The following is a 14849-nucleotide window of genomic DNA, read 5'->3' as shown; positions in this document are numbered from 1 at the left end:
TATTCAGTTATCAGACATGACTGGAACTTTAAATGGGGATGGCTTCTATGATCAGATGAAACTAAAAAATGAGCTTTTTAGCAGCAAACATTCAAGATGGGTTTGGTGAACACAGAGAAAAAAAACTACCCCATGTGTACAATGAAATATACTGCTGTATTTTTGATGTTGTGGGCCTATATTTCTGCTGGAGGTCCTGGACATCTTGTTTAGATACATGGCATCATGGATTCATTCAAATACCTAACAGATAAATTCCAACAGTTGTGACTGACTCTGTTAGAAATCTTATAATGGGCCATGTTTGGATCTTCCAACCATACAATAACCCAAACACAAACCTCAAAAACAACACAGAAATTGGTCACTGAGCTCAAAACCAAGCTTCTGCTATAGCCATTCCAGTCCTCTGACCTGAACCCTACGGAAACTGAGAGTAGTGAACTGAAGAAGAGAAGCTGGGAATCTAAAGGGTCTGGAGTGATTCTGGATGAAGGAATGGTCTCTGATCTCTTTTCAGGTGTTCTCTAACCTCATCATCAGGCATTATAGGAGAAAATTTAGACCTGTTAAACTGGCAAATGGATGTTTCAAAAAGTATTGAATAAAAGGGGGCTATTAATTGTGGCCAATGTGTGAAAAACAAGAGAAAAACATTTATTTCATAATGATATTTCCCCCATTTTAAATTCTTATTTTACAATGAAAGGATACATTTGTGTGAATTTTTTAAATAAAAGACCAAAAGGATTAACAATGCATATTAATTTTCACATTTTTGATCATATTTACCAAAGGGGCCAATATTTTTAGCCTTGACTGTATTTTATGGATTGCATGATACTCAACAGTATCAAAGTTACAATCCTAAAGATGCTTGAAGATGCTTGGATTTTCTCAAAGGCCCATAAGCAGGTTCAGGCTCCTCTTCTGAGATGTTTCTGTTTTTGTTCATTCCATGACTCAATGCCTCATCTTCATCCCTGAAATAGGCCTATTGTCTAGGACTGGCTTAGATTAGGGCCCTGACAAAGACAAGATTCTTGTGCAGAGAGCGTGCCGAGGAGACCTTGATAACAGGTGTCAGGTGACTAGGCCTAGTGACAGCTGATTCAACTCATCACCTCATTATTGAGGTTATGAAAGTTTCTTTTAACTCTGTGTTCTTCATTGTTTTCCATGGACAACTCAACAAAGATGGCACAGTATGTTCGTTCAGTGCATTTTCAAAGACATTTCTGAGACAAATCAGTTTTATGTTAACTCTTTCCCCACTGCTGACAGAATTTTCTGCCAATCCATGTTTTCACTGTTAGACAGTAGGGGGAGGTGTTGATGTTTTGTTATTTAGCACTGGTTTTCTGGATCCATAAACAAGCGAAAAATAAGCAGAAACACATGATAAAAGCATTGCTTATGCATAGGGTGACCAAACGTGCCATTTTCCCAGCACATGTCCTGGCCAGGATTTCTATATTGCCTAAAATATCCAGGTTTTGGATTTGGTTTCCTGTTTTCATACTTAATGAAGGTAATGATTATTTGACCAATAACATGCAGACATTGTACGTAATTGACCAATCGTGGTGCTTGAGAAAGTGGGATCTACAGAGAACGGTCAAAGCGATGAAAATACGTGTATATATTAGTGTTCGACCTGAAGCAGCACTGAGCATACCGATCGGTGTATGACATCAAAGTACTGTGAAAGCGATTCAAAAACACAAGAAGCCGTCTGCTCTCTAGAGCTCTCACGGTACTTTGCCATACAGCGCAAACAAAGCCAAAACATGGATATTTTAGGCAATATAGAAATCCTGGCCAGGACGTGTCCTGGGAAAATGGCACGTTTGGTCACCCTTCTTATGCACATGTTAGCTAACACGATCATCAAACATTACATACAAAACAAAACTGCTTAATGTACCAAAAGAAATGTCGACAGAGGTCAAAACAGCCTAACGTTGTTGTATGGGTTGTTGATTGAAGGAGGTGTTTTCCATCTATGTTTTGATCATCATTCTCAATCTGATCCAGATGAAGATTTGAATAAAAACATGATTTTCTCAGCTTTTTGATTATTTAATGAAAATTACTCCCATTCATATATTGATTAACAATTGCAGGAAGGTAGTTTTTTTTTTTAAAGCAGAAGGGCCGTACACACCGGGACGAATATCCGGCACGCCTTCGCCAGCGTTTTTTCAACGCTTTTGGTGTTCACACCCAAGCGATTTTCGCTGACGATGAGCCGAGTGAACATGCAAATTCATTCCCTGACATTAGATGGCGCTTAATGTAAAACAGAAATACTAGAAATACTAGTTCTCTTTTATCAAGATTTTTGTAATCGCTGTCTCGTTTGTCATATAGTTCTTTGTGTTCCGACACCAACGAGACCAGCAACTCTACATTCATCTTGCCTTGCATCTTCTTCGCTCTTATTTCTTCCCGGCAGTGTAGACGCTACTTGGCGATATATCTTCTTCGCCGCTTACGTTATGTGTGCTCAGCAAGACAGTTTTGTGTTTGAGCGCCCCCAAGTTGTGTTTTTACTGTAACTTCAGAAGCTCCAGACACGCGTGCAAAAGCGCCATTCTCATTGGTCGATAGTTTTTGACGCTGTAAGCGCCAAACCAAAAAACGAACCCGAGGCGCTTTTTTAAAAATGACGCTTTTACGCCGCGCGTTTTTTCGTCGGTGTGCACACTCACATTGGCGCCCTTTGTTTAGTCACGAGGCGTTAAACGTCGGCGAATATCGTGTGTGAGTTTAGTTTCGTTGTGGTGTGGACTGGAGTATATGTTCTTTTATTTTATTTAATACATGTTCATATATTCATACAATAAAATATTCTGGGTGTCACTAAATGTTTGTGAAAATGATCACAAATGCTGAAAATAGATTGCAACTTCAAAAAAAAAAAAAAAAGTGGGGAAAGAGTTAATAAATTAAACTAATTAGGACCCAAAAACAATGGAACGTAGAAACAAATTAATTTGTATTTTTTTAATGAATTAACGTGTTTTAAAGTTAATGTGGCACAATTAGACTACAAGTCTTGATAGAACGTGAAGTTATACATCAAATAGATGCATGTAATGAAAAGTTACAAAAACATACTAAAACAATTAAATTTTAGGTATCGGTAACACAATACAAAAAAGGACATTCTCGCGATATCAATACACACGTGGCTATGAACATACTTTTGCATGTGCTTATTTTTAGTAATAATATAATACTTGCGATTCTTCGAAACTGCTTGCATAAACTTGGTAACAAATGAAATGGCAAAACAGCAGAACTCACTGTACAGAAACACACACTGTCTTGTGCTATATCATCACGTTCTCTGTTCAGGACACATATGAACAGAGTTGCAACACAAAAAGAGTATGTTTGTTTACACATAGTCTCGTTTGTCAAAGCCAGCGGGTGGTACAGACCGTGCAGCAGAGTAAACCATCCTGCTGGGTGGACCGTACCTATTCTCCTCCTGCGGGGGGCAGCTGCAGCAGAGAATCCCCCCTCCAATCAGCAGAAGGGCACTACATGCCCATCCAAGGTAAAGAGACGTACCAATCTCCCTCTTTTGTGCCTCTATGATTATGGGGTCGTAGAAGGATCTGATGATACTGTGAGCAGACCAGCATACAGGGATCAAGTGCATGACCGCAGCGCAGATGAAGGTGACTCCAGCGGTGATCATGACTCTGGCTTTGGCCCGCTCCTCCTCTAGGCAGTTAGTGCACTTGGCCCCCACAATGGAGAGCAGAAGTCCCAGTACTCCCATCACAATGGCAATCACACACAGAGCCCTGGCCGCCTGCAGGTCTGAGCTGAGTGCCAGCATGGAGTCGTAGACTTTGCACTGCATCTGGCCAGTGCTTTGCACCACGCAGTTCATCCAGATTCCCTCCCATATGGTCTGCGCAGTTACGATGTTCACCCCGATGAAAGCCGTGACCTTCCACATAGGCAAAGCACAAGACACAATGCCTACAATCCAACCGAACACAGCTAGGGTGACCCCTAATATCTCCAACCCCAGAGCTGCCATTCTGTTTTATACAAGAATGTGCTGTGAAATGAATTCCATTCGCCAAGGAAAGTCTTTCGGCACAATGGCTCATGCTTTATAATGCAACGATGAGGAAGGTGGAGTTATGTTGGAAAAAGTCTCAGGGGATTGGCTAAACTTTGAGTGAGCTTAACCTTGGCATGGAAACGAGTTTGTTTAATGATTTAGCTCTCTTCATCTGGTATTTCCCACTCAGAGACCAAATGGCGGATAGATAACAAAAGCCCAGAGGGAACTGGTTAAAGGATAACTGGCATGACTACAGACTTTTGAGGAAAACTTTCAGTGGTTGCATGCTTCGGAACAGGGATACCACAAGAGCAAACTTAATTTGTTTGGATTCTATGAGCAGAGATTCGTTTGAAAGTGATGACTGAACTGATTCGTCACCTGAGAAGAAGCAGTAAAGTCACTGAGGACTGAGAGACAACAGAGACAGAATCAATGATGCCTGACAGCGTGACTCAGCTCTAAACTAAACAGCATCAGGCATTATTAACTCTCTCTCTCACACACACACACACACACACACACTCACTCACTCACTCACTCACTCACACACACACACACACACACACACACACACACACACACACACACACACACACACACACACACACACACATTATACACACACTTACTCTGTAATCAGTCATGCATAGGTATGTGAAGCCTGGTGACCTTGCATCAGCCTTTGCAGTGTTGTTGGAGCATATGGAACAAGTGGAATGAGCATCTTCTACTTCTATTTACATCAAATCAGATGCATTTGTTGTATATCATCTATGTCAGTATTTTTAACTTGCATGAACAGTGAACAAAATGTCGTTATAGCACCTTTAAAGATAATGTTTAATGACTTCAAGACAAAAGTAGGTTAGCATATTAACCTACCAGAGCTTTACATATTTTCCTAATTATTGAACACTTTGAGAAAGAGTTGCTCTGCGATATAGCAGGTGCTTTTATCTGCACCCATGCAAGTCTCAGTTACGCTCTCTTGACTAAAGCATTGGGCACAAAGAGGTTTAGAGGTTTACTAGAACAACCAGTGCATTGTCTCCATTCACGTCTCGGCCGACATGGAGAGTATCATTTATATTTGTGGTTAACCTTTAAGAGCAGGATTGATTTCAAATAATAATAAAAGGCACTCTTTTCCTAGAAATTTTATTTTATTATTATTATTATTATTATTATTATTATTATTATTATTTTCTTTATGTTATTTAATGCCTGTCTAAATAAAATCAGGTACGATTAATGCTTAATTAATGAAATTAAGCATTGATCTTAAGTATTTCTTATTCTGTTTCTGAAACTGACATTATTTTCCACTTTAGATACTGCAGTAACTATAATTAACTATAAGTAACATGTCAACTAGCAGTCATTAGAGTATTAGTGACTGTCTGCGTAATTTCTGCCAACACTTTATTATGATGGACATTCTACTGACTGTAAGAAACTCTGCAAGTACTTGTCAGCTTATTCTACTAACCCTAATGTAGCAGTCTGCTAAAACTAATGAAAATTAGCTGACATGCAGTTGCAAAGTTACTTATAGTTAGTAGAATGTCTACAATGGACTCAAAAATTAACTGTAAACATTCATTTAGCAAATTTAGTGGACAAAATTGCATTTATTATCACCACTTAAGAGCTACTCAACTATTAGCATTTGGATTGTGCAAAAATTAGAACAAAAGATAAAATGACAAAATTACTTCTTGCGACAATATCAAATACATTAAAATGAAAACAAAAACAATAATCTTATATCTGCCATATTGGTAATCAAAGTTCAGCATCAGTCATTCATTTGTTTTTGACATTTGAACGCTTGTTGCCATCATTTAGCAGACTTGTTGGCTTTTCTCTCAAGGTCCTTCATGTGCAAAGAGTCAGACCTCTCAGACATAATCTCTCCTGTCATATCTATTCACAGACATAGATTTGACCCCTGAGTAGTCCACTCTTGTCGGCACGGCTTGTGTCATAATGACTCCACCTAGGATCAGCAGGCAGGAGGCGCCCCATCCGAAGTACAGCGAGTTCCCAAACTCCCTCTTCTGCGTCTCTTCTAGAAGCGGATTGTGGAAATCCAGGATGATGCCGTTAGCCGTCCAACATACAGCCACTAGCAGCAGCAGTCCACTCGTTATAAACGTCACCCCGGCTGCCAGCATAATGCGCGGCTTGTTAGCTGCATCTGATGTGCAGTTGGTGCACTTCGCCCCAGCCACAGCCAGAGTCATGCCCAGCACACCGAGCAGCGTACTCACGACCATCAGAGCACGCGCAGCCTGCAGGTCATCGGGAAGCCCCAGCATGGAGTCGTAGACACGGCAGTGCATCTGTCCTGTGCTCTGCACCACGCAGTTCATCCACAAACCTTCCCACACGATCTGCGTGATGACGATGTTCTGGCCTATGTATGCCGCCACTCTCCACATGGGCAGACAGCAGGCCACCATCCCCCCAAGCCACCCGGCCACGGTCAGGAGCATCCCCAGGATCTCCAGGCCGGCTGAAGCCATCGTGCTTCGCTCCTCTGTTCACTTTCACAGACCGTGGTGCTCAGGATCCAGGATTAGCTCAGATATTAAAGCTGTTCTCAGACTTGACATGCTTAAATGAAGAAACGGTGAAAGAGGGAGGGAGAGAGAGATACACTTTCTACAGTGTTTATACTGCTAAGAGAAGATGGAAGGTGGAGTCTTAAATGATATCGTGTTTTGTGTGGTACAAGAGAGACTGAGGCTTTTTGTAGCACTTTTCTTGTAACAGATGGCAATATTAAAATGATCCACTCAAATGCTTCATATCTGAATTGTTTATTTTAGTTTAGTTTTTTTAATGACACACCACAATGAGGAAGAATAGCAGCATGTAACATACCTGTCCTTAGTGAAATAAAAAAAGTGTCCTAAGAAGGAAGCTTATTCAAAAAGTTAACTTTTTAGTTTGAAACAATGCACTAAAAAACAGACACAGCATTTCTTTCTTTCTCCCTTACTTGTTCAGCCCACGTAATTACATGGTTAAGATTTCAGTCTGGTTGATCTTTCGGCACCTGCCTGCCTTGGCATCATATAAAAGTTTACATTTTTGTCCCACATTAAAAAGAAACTCCTCTAGTGTCTCATGTGTCCTTGAGAAAATCTGCTGAATCACTCCTCTTTCAGTAGAGACAATTCACCTCTTTGTTTTCAGTAGTAAGACATATAAGCGGGAGTAATCATAGGTATCCATAGTGTATGGAAAATGTGTTTCTAGCACACTTACAGTTTCCATTTGTTTGCACATACATGGAAACACATTATTAACGTAGACTTCATTAAATTAATAAGCTTTGCACAGTTACATAATTTGGGTTTACCCATTTACCTGAAATGACATAATGGTTTCATTCTGTTCTGTGTGATTCTGGTCATTTCAATGAATTCCGTCACTACCCAAGACTAAACCTTAAAATATTAAAACGAATTAAAATTTCATGATTTCAATAATTTGATAATTGAATCATTAGTTAATAATATTTTTTTGTGTTTACTATGGGACATAAAAAGACAAACACTCCAATAAATGCTCATAAATGTAACTCATTCTATACTATATTGTCTTTAGAAACCATAGCTTTGAAACCATAGCTGTATTGAATACCTTGTTCATAACACAGGTGAAGAAGAAGCACTTTAGTGGACAGAGGTCATGAGAGGGATCAGAGGAGAAGCATTATCAGAGTTTTAGATTTTTTTTAAAAAAGCATACTAAAATTACTTTTTTATTATTTTTATTATTATGTCCAACAACAGCCCAGACAGCAACATAGTGTTGGCCCAGATCCGGCCCAAGTGAAATCCATGCAGATCTCAAAATATGAGAAAAATGATTGCACTGTATCATGATGTAAAGGCCACAAAACAGCCAGTGCTGGGGAAAGTTACTTCTAAAAGGAATGCATTACAACATTGTGTTACTCCCTAAAAAAGTAACTAATTACATTACTTTTTATGGAAAGTAATATGTTACGCAATACTTTTGCATAACTTTTAAAAAGTTAATTATTTAATTTATTTTTATGGAAAGTAATATGTTATGCAATGGTTTTGCGTAGCTTTTATGATACCCACTGCTCCGGGTGTGTGTTCACGGTGTGTGTGTGTTCACTGCTGTGTGTGTGCACTTTGGATGGGTTAAATGCAGAACACAAATTCTGAGTATGGGTCAACATACTTGGCTGAATGTCACGCCACTTCACTTAAAAAATAAATCTCAGGCTGTACAGTAGAGGGCGCAGCTCAAACAAACCTTTCAGCTGTGCTGCTATTCTGGATTGCATGAACAATAGGTTACAGAAGAAGAAAGTTCAACACATTCTTCAGCATAAAAAAAAAGAAAAAAGAAAGAAAATGTATAATTGAATTGGATCATTGAAGATCAGCAGCAAAAACATTGGTTAATAAAATTGGATTTATAATACATAAAGGAAAACTTGTCCCTGCAATAATTAAATATATTAAATAGCATACATAACTTACTTGAAAAAATAAACTATTTTCTTGTAATTTAAAAAGTAAACTTTACTAGTTGCTTGAAGGAAAAAGTAGTCTGATTATGTAATTCCATTACTTGTAATATGTTACCCCCAACACTGAAAAGTGATAACAGCAATGTTGCAATGAGTCATATTTAGAATTACTGACCTTTCCCAAGAAGGTTTACATTTAAAGAGTGTTAAAGCACACTTTCAGCCCAGTGTCTGGATGTTATCCACTAAGCCATAGTGTTGTGATCCAATACTGACCACTATTAAGCCTTCCTGCAGTGCATCTGTATGGTCCCATAAGAAATATAATCAGGAAAGCATCAATAAACAATTTCATAGCTCCATATGTTTCAAAAATTGCTCAAAATACAATACTCCATTCTCATTATTAAGGACATTATATTTTGATTTCATAAAGTCAAATGACTTTCCAGATCTCAGGATCATGGGCTATGGGAAGCTCTGGACTAGTATGTTTGATTCATTCGAGAGAACTGAATTTCAAAAAATAAATAAAACAGAGCAAATAAAGTTATAATGATATTAATAAAAACAGTATTCTTCCACCAAACAATGTAGCTCCTCAGAAACAGTTGTGGTTCCAACAAAGTAGTTGCCGAGCAACACACAGATGTAAACAAAGGTGCATGTTTGTACAGTAATTTACAACAGTTTCGAATGTGTATGAGGGGCAGTACAAGCCATAATTCATTCTGCCACTCTCACACACTTACATTCTCCTTTCATATAAATATATTTTTGCTTTCACACATACATTCTCCTTTCACATACAGACATACATTTCTACTCTCACACACACAAACATTCTCCTTTCACAAACACACATATATATAGAATGTATGTATGTCTGAAGAAAATATGTATATGTAAGAGAAGAATGTATGTATGTGTGAGAGAGCGTATAGTGGAAACGGAAGGCAGGTCAGGCGCGATCAGAGTCACCGGGACAGGTCCTGATCAGCATGGCTGAGGTAGATGAGGCGGCCACAGAAGTATTTCAATAAGATGTATGGGTTTTAAAAAACAATTAAATAAATGAATAAATAAATATTATCATTGTGAAAAGGTTACATGGCCTCTTCCCTTGAGCGAGTTGTGATTGAGGACGCGGGCTCAGCCTCAGTCGTGCTGCCAGATACACATATTATAAGTGTCTATGGATTTTTTTTTTTTTTTTTTTTAATGGAGGAAGTACTTTTTTAAATTAAACTAGACTTGTTGATATTGTTATAGTGCAAAATGTGGACACCTCGCCAGAAAAGTGCTGCGAAATGTAAATGGAACAACATATTTCAGGTTTTACAGAAATGTAGGCGGAATCACATATTTTCAATGAGTCTGCATTACAATAGTATGGGGATTTGTTGTGATATGTGGGAAAGGCATTAACAATAAGAGTAAGAACGTTATGTAATTAGAAAGATGTTTATTTTCTTAGAAAGCTTTTCTGGAAATATTCATGAGAGAATACCTCAGGACAACACTTGTCTTCCTGTCATTTCCTGAGACCAGACTTAAACTTTAACTAAACTTGTCTCAAAGTAGGCTAGTTCAACTCTGTTTTGGGAAAATGCTTTACAGAAAAAAAAATATTTTAAATGATTAATTTATTGGTTTTCCGTTTACCGCCATTTGCACTATATCAAACTTGTCCATTGATTATTAGTTTTTGTACTTTATTTGAATTTAAACATTTCTGTTCTTTTGTTCGTTAGATTTATATTTTAAATATGCCTTCAGAAAGTGGAGAAGATTCGCTTACTAAAGTCTTCTTATCAAACAAAAATCTAAGGTTTTGTTTTCTGATGTGTGGTCCACTGTCCTTCTTTTCTTCTAATATATTAATTGTTTAGAAACTCAGCGGTCTGTAATTAGCTGGCCGGGTTAAGCATCAGGTGCTCTCAGTGTTGTGTGGTCATGCTTGATCATTAGAAAGCACAGCTGAGTTATCAGTCTTTTGATTCTTCTAGATCGCTATCACAGTGTTGATCATCCACAGAAACTCTGTCTACCATCCCAACAGCCCAGGGGTGAAACTCTGACATCACGCATGCTGCCTCTCCCCCGTCAGCCCCGGGGGAGAAAACTATTAACAGTTTCATTAGTATTCACACCGGAGTCAACAGAGTGTGAGACAAATGACTCACTGCTGGAAGTAGAAGTATATATTTTGAAGAAAAAAATGCATTTGTGTATTTCTTATCTCAAGACATTATTGTTTTTATTTTAATCAAATTTTCAAAAGGTTTCAAAAGGTTCAAAGGTTGACTCTTCTGATGTTATTATAAAACTCATATTGTATGATGTTTGTCACAATTCACATCTTTTCATATGTGTAATATTTCCCATGCACTCATTTTCCTAAGAACTAGACCAGCCAGTTCCCCATGTAACTAAATGTTTAGATGTTTTTTTTTATGTGTAATATTTCCTTTTTTTTTTTTGTTTTTTTTTGAGTTTGAAAGCCTTTTGAACTCGCGTGTTCAGAAACACATGTTAGGACAAACCCAATTAAATTAACTAAGGGTGCGCTTGGATGTTTGAACAATCTGCAAAGTATAATTCACTATATTACCTAGATTATGGTCATGTGATTATGACTACTGTACATAATCTTTTAATGTCAAATTAATTGATTTTTACTTGAAAGTAGCTGTTTTTGTATTTCGACTGAATTAATCCCATCCCATGTTTGCATTGAAAAGTTGGATACTAGAGTCTTAGATAGGCTTTTAAAGAATTCAAAACAACCCTCTGAGAAGGTAATCTTTGGCAAACCATCTTTCCTCGGATCCTTAATTGCAGACATTCCTTACCTGTGTACTTGTGTGAGGAACCGTATCCTCTTTCTCCTGCCAAGGGGGATTTTAATGAGTTGCCATGTAAAACAGAGCCATTATTGTCCTTCTGGCCACCAAACAGAGCCTTCTTTCATTTATGAAACAATCAGTATCCCTTACTCTGTCCCTCTTTTTTTCTGTTTTCTATACAGCAAACACCTGGGATTGATTCGTCCCCTCCACCATGTGCCTCTAAAATGTCTGCTAACCCTCGGACAGTGAACACTTTTTAGTTCTTTTAACTATATAGTGCTGCAGTGGCTTTAGGAAAGATTGCACCTCTTTCTCTGGACACTGGAAACCAGGTCAGCAACTGCATGTTTTTTTTAATCTCGTTTCTCTCTTCAGAACTGCTTCTGTTAGAAAAACATGAAATATGAAAAGAAAAGAAAGTTTCCAGTCTTATTCAAGCAACTAGTTGTTTTTGAGAGTAAAAACTGAAAGCTTAAGAGAAGGGAGATTAGCGAGAGGGTGGCATGTGATATGCTTTGCTCAACATGAATAACTTACTAAAGCCTATAATTAAAACGGTACAGTTGTCACATAATTATCTGTAAGTAGAGATGAAGTGCGTTATGTAAAATCCTCCTTCTAAGCTAAAGCTTTATCTGCAATTAGCAACAAGAGAAAAGACAGTGAATCAATATTCAGAGTCTTTTGGGTGTGTGTATTAGAGGGAAAATCTTTTTTATTCATTTTATTTTAATTCATTCATTTTTTGTTTTTTGTTTTTTTACATATTGCCCAGAGTCAGTTATATGACTTCATCTTTCAAAACCCTTCACGTGCTTATAAGGACACCCATTTTTGGTATTATATTTGTGTCTGCCTTGCTTCTAGTTTATTTATGGATTACTCCTACGCTCTGTTTGCTTGTTGAACCGTGAGTCACGCTAATGTTATTTTCCACAAAAACTATGAATAACCGTAAAAATTGTGATTCATAAAATGTCCCGTTCAGCAAAAACAAATCCACCCATATGCAATTAGAGCTGAGGCTCGTCACTGGGATTTGCTTGATTAATGACACCACGGCCAGGGGGCAAATCATGGTGACGGTGCACCTGAGAGTGATTCATGCGGCCCCTCCTTGTTTCACTTCACATAAAAGGGCCCGCTTTACTCCCATGTTCACTAAAGCAGCTCTAGAGACCGAAGACTGTCCTTTTACACACAAGTAAAGCAGCGTGCTAGTATGGTATCAGCAGGGGTGCAGATGCTGGGCATAGCCCTGGCCATCATCGGCTGGATCGGGGTGATCGTGGTTTGCGCTCTCCCTATGTGGCATGTCACGGCTTTCATTGGACAGAATATAGTCACTGCGCAAACAACCTGGGAAGGAATCTGGATGAGCTGTGTGGTGCAGAGCACTGGACAGATGCAGTGTAAGGTGTATGACTCCATGCTGGCCCTCAGCTCAGATCTGCAGGCGGCTCGAGCCCTGACTGTCATCTCCATCCTGGTGGGTGTCGTCGGCATCCTGCTAGCGTCTGCTGGAGGGAAATGCACCAACTGCATCGAGGATGAGCGCGCCAAGGCCAAAGTCGGCATCATTTCGGGAGCCATCTTCATCGTGGCTGGAGTTCTGTGTTTGATTCCTGTCTGCTGGACTGCCAATACTATCATAAGAGACTTCTACAACCCCATGACCATCAGCGCACAGAAGAAAGAGTTGGGAGCTTCCTTGTTTATTGGATGGGCTGCTTCGGCACTGTTAATTATTGGAGGGTCATTGCTTTGTGCAAACTGCCCTCCTAAAGATCAGTACACTGCTAAGTACACAGCTCGGCCTGGAGGAAACAACGGCTATGTATGAAGAGGAACCAAGGAGTACTGCAAATAGTGACTTTAATTTCCGTAATTTGGTCATTTTTGACCTGTTGTGTTGACTATGCATGTGAATGTGGTTGAATTTAGCTGTCAGCTGCCAACATTTGATAGTAATGGTGGAATACAAAGAAAGTTTCAGGTCACAGTACTGCCAAAAATTGTAAACAAACTGTAAATACCTTTTTTTTTTGTTGTTGTTTGTTTTGTTTATTTTTATTTTCCTTGCTGTATTCACACCCACTGTGGATTCCCTTTTCAGATATAGTGTTTTAAGGATTTATACAAAATGTAAATTAAGTCCTGTTGTGCTTTGTGACAGATATTTGTGCTGTGCTACATTTCAATATGCATTTTCAATAAATAAATTGTTTTACAGACACATATTATTCGTTCTTGTGCTTCATTACACGCGGATGAAAATGGATATGTGAATTTTTTTTAAATGATAAAAAGTCTGGACCTAGCAAACAGTTAAGTTTGTACTTAGAAAGACAGTTGGGTTCCTGATAATTATCTGATAAACAAGTGATCTGGGAGGTGTCACTACTCATGGGAAGTATTAACTACATGAGGAGTGCAAAAGATTCACACACACCCACACTTATGAGTAGTAAGCGTCAATGAATAGTGTAAGACTGTAAGCATTCTTGAATAAAAAATATACTTCAAAATTATTTGAAATATATATATATATATATATATATATAATATATATACTATATATTTCAAAATCTGCCATATAATATATAATAGTTGGAATAATGTCTACAAAAATATCGAAATGTTCTTCGTATAAAATCTTGCATTCATGTGTTGTGGGTGGACGCATAGTCTACTTCAGCCATCTACTGGCCATTACTGTCATTACATGATTTTTACTTGAACATGAAGTCATGTTATTTTTATTTTTATCACTAGATGGCAGCATTCTGGCCACAAACGTCCATTTTCCCCTTTTTTCTTTACGCTTAACGTTGTAGAAGTGTAGGTTTTTACTGCATTGAAGCTCGAAGAGTTTAGACACATGTTTGTACCTGTGAATAAACTATGACAATGCCCAGTAGAGTTTTGTAGCCATTAATCTGTGTGTCTACACACACACGCACACACACACACACACACACACAAATCTACCTTGAGAGGTAACTGCAATAAAGGTATTTTGATGTGTTGATGAATAATTATGATTCACCATTGTTTCCCTGTTGATGTACAGTTTACTGTGTGCTATTAAATGCAACAAATAAATTCATAATTATAACAATTCATTATATCATTAGCAATATTTTATCTGTGGTTTAATGTAAAGATGGGTCCCTTGAGGTCACATACTTCTGGGTGAATCCAATGAGATGAATGGAAACATACATCTCCCTCCAGTTATTATAGATCACAACTGGTCAGTAAAAGATTTTAATGATCCCTTTGTGTGGTTTCAAATGAGAGAATTTTGTAATGTTTTTTTCTGCACTTATTATCTACCTATCATATAAAATGTGAAGACCGCATACATTGGTATATT

The 14849-nt window shown here is 38.2% G+C and overlaps 2 protein-coding genes across 2 annotated transcripts; one reads left to right on the top strand and one right to left on the bottom strand.

The window, feature by feature from the left end:
• Window positions 1-2963: 2963 nt before the first annotated feature.
• On the bottom strand, window positions 2964-6714 carry LOC109079695 (claudin-9-like). Its single transcript, XM_042738872.1, has 2 exons — window positions 6004-6714; window positions 2964-4069 (listed from the first exon to the last, which is right to left on the bottom strand). The coding sequence occupies exons 1-2, from the start codon at window positions 6622-6624 to the stop codon at window positions 3407-3409; spliced, it is 1284 nt and encodes a 427-aa protein (XP_042594806.1). The 5' UTR covers window positions 6625-6714; the 3' UTR covers window positions 2964-3406.
• A 5900-nt stretch (window positions 6715-12614) lies between these two features.
• On the top strand, window positions 12615-13558 carry LOC109066612 (claudin-4-like). Its single transcript, XM_019083641.2, has one exon. The coding sequence runs from the start codon at window positions 12693-12695 to the stop codon at window positions 13311-13313; it is 621 nt and encodes a 206-aa protein (XP_018939186.2). The 5' UTR covers window positions 12615-12692; the 3' UTR covers window positions 13314-13558.
• Window positions 13559-14849: the final 1291 nt, after the last annotated feature.

The sequence above is a fragment of the Cyprinus carpio genome, chromosome B15, assembly GCF_018340385.1.
Source record: "Cyprinus carpio isolate SPL01 chromosome B15, ASM1834038v1, whole genome shotgun sequence".
NCBI classification, from domain to species: Eukaryota; Metazoa; Chordata; class Actinopteri; order Cypriniformes; family Cyprinidae; genus Cyprinus; species Cyprinus carpio.
The sequence above is the reverse complement of the archived record's forward strand: the minus strand, read 5'-3'. Positions and strand labels throughout refer to the sequence as shown.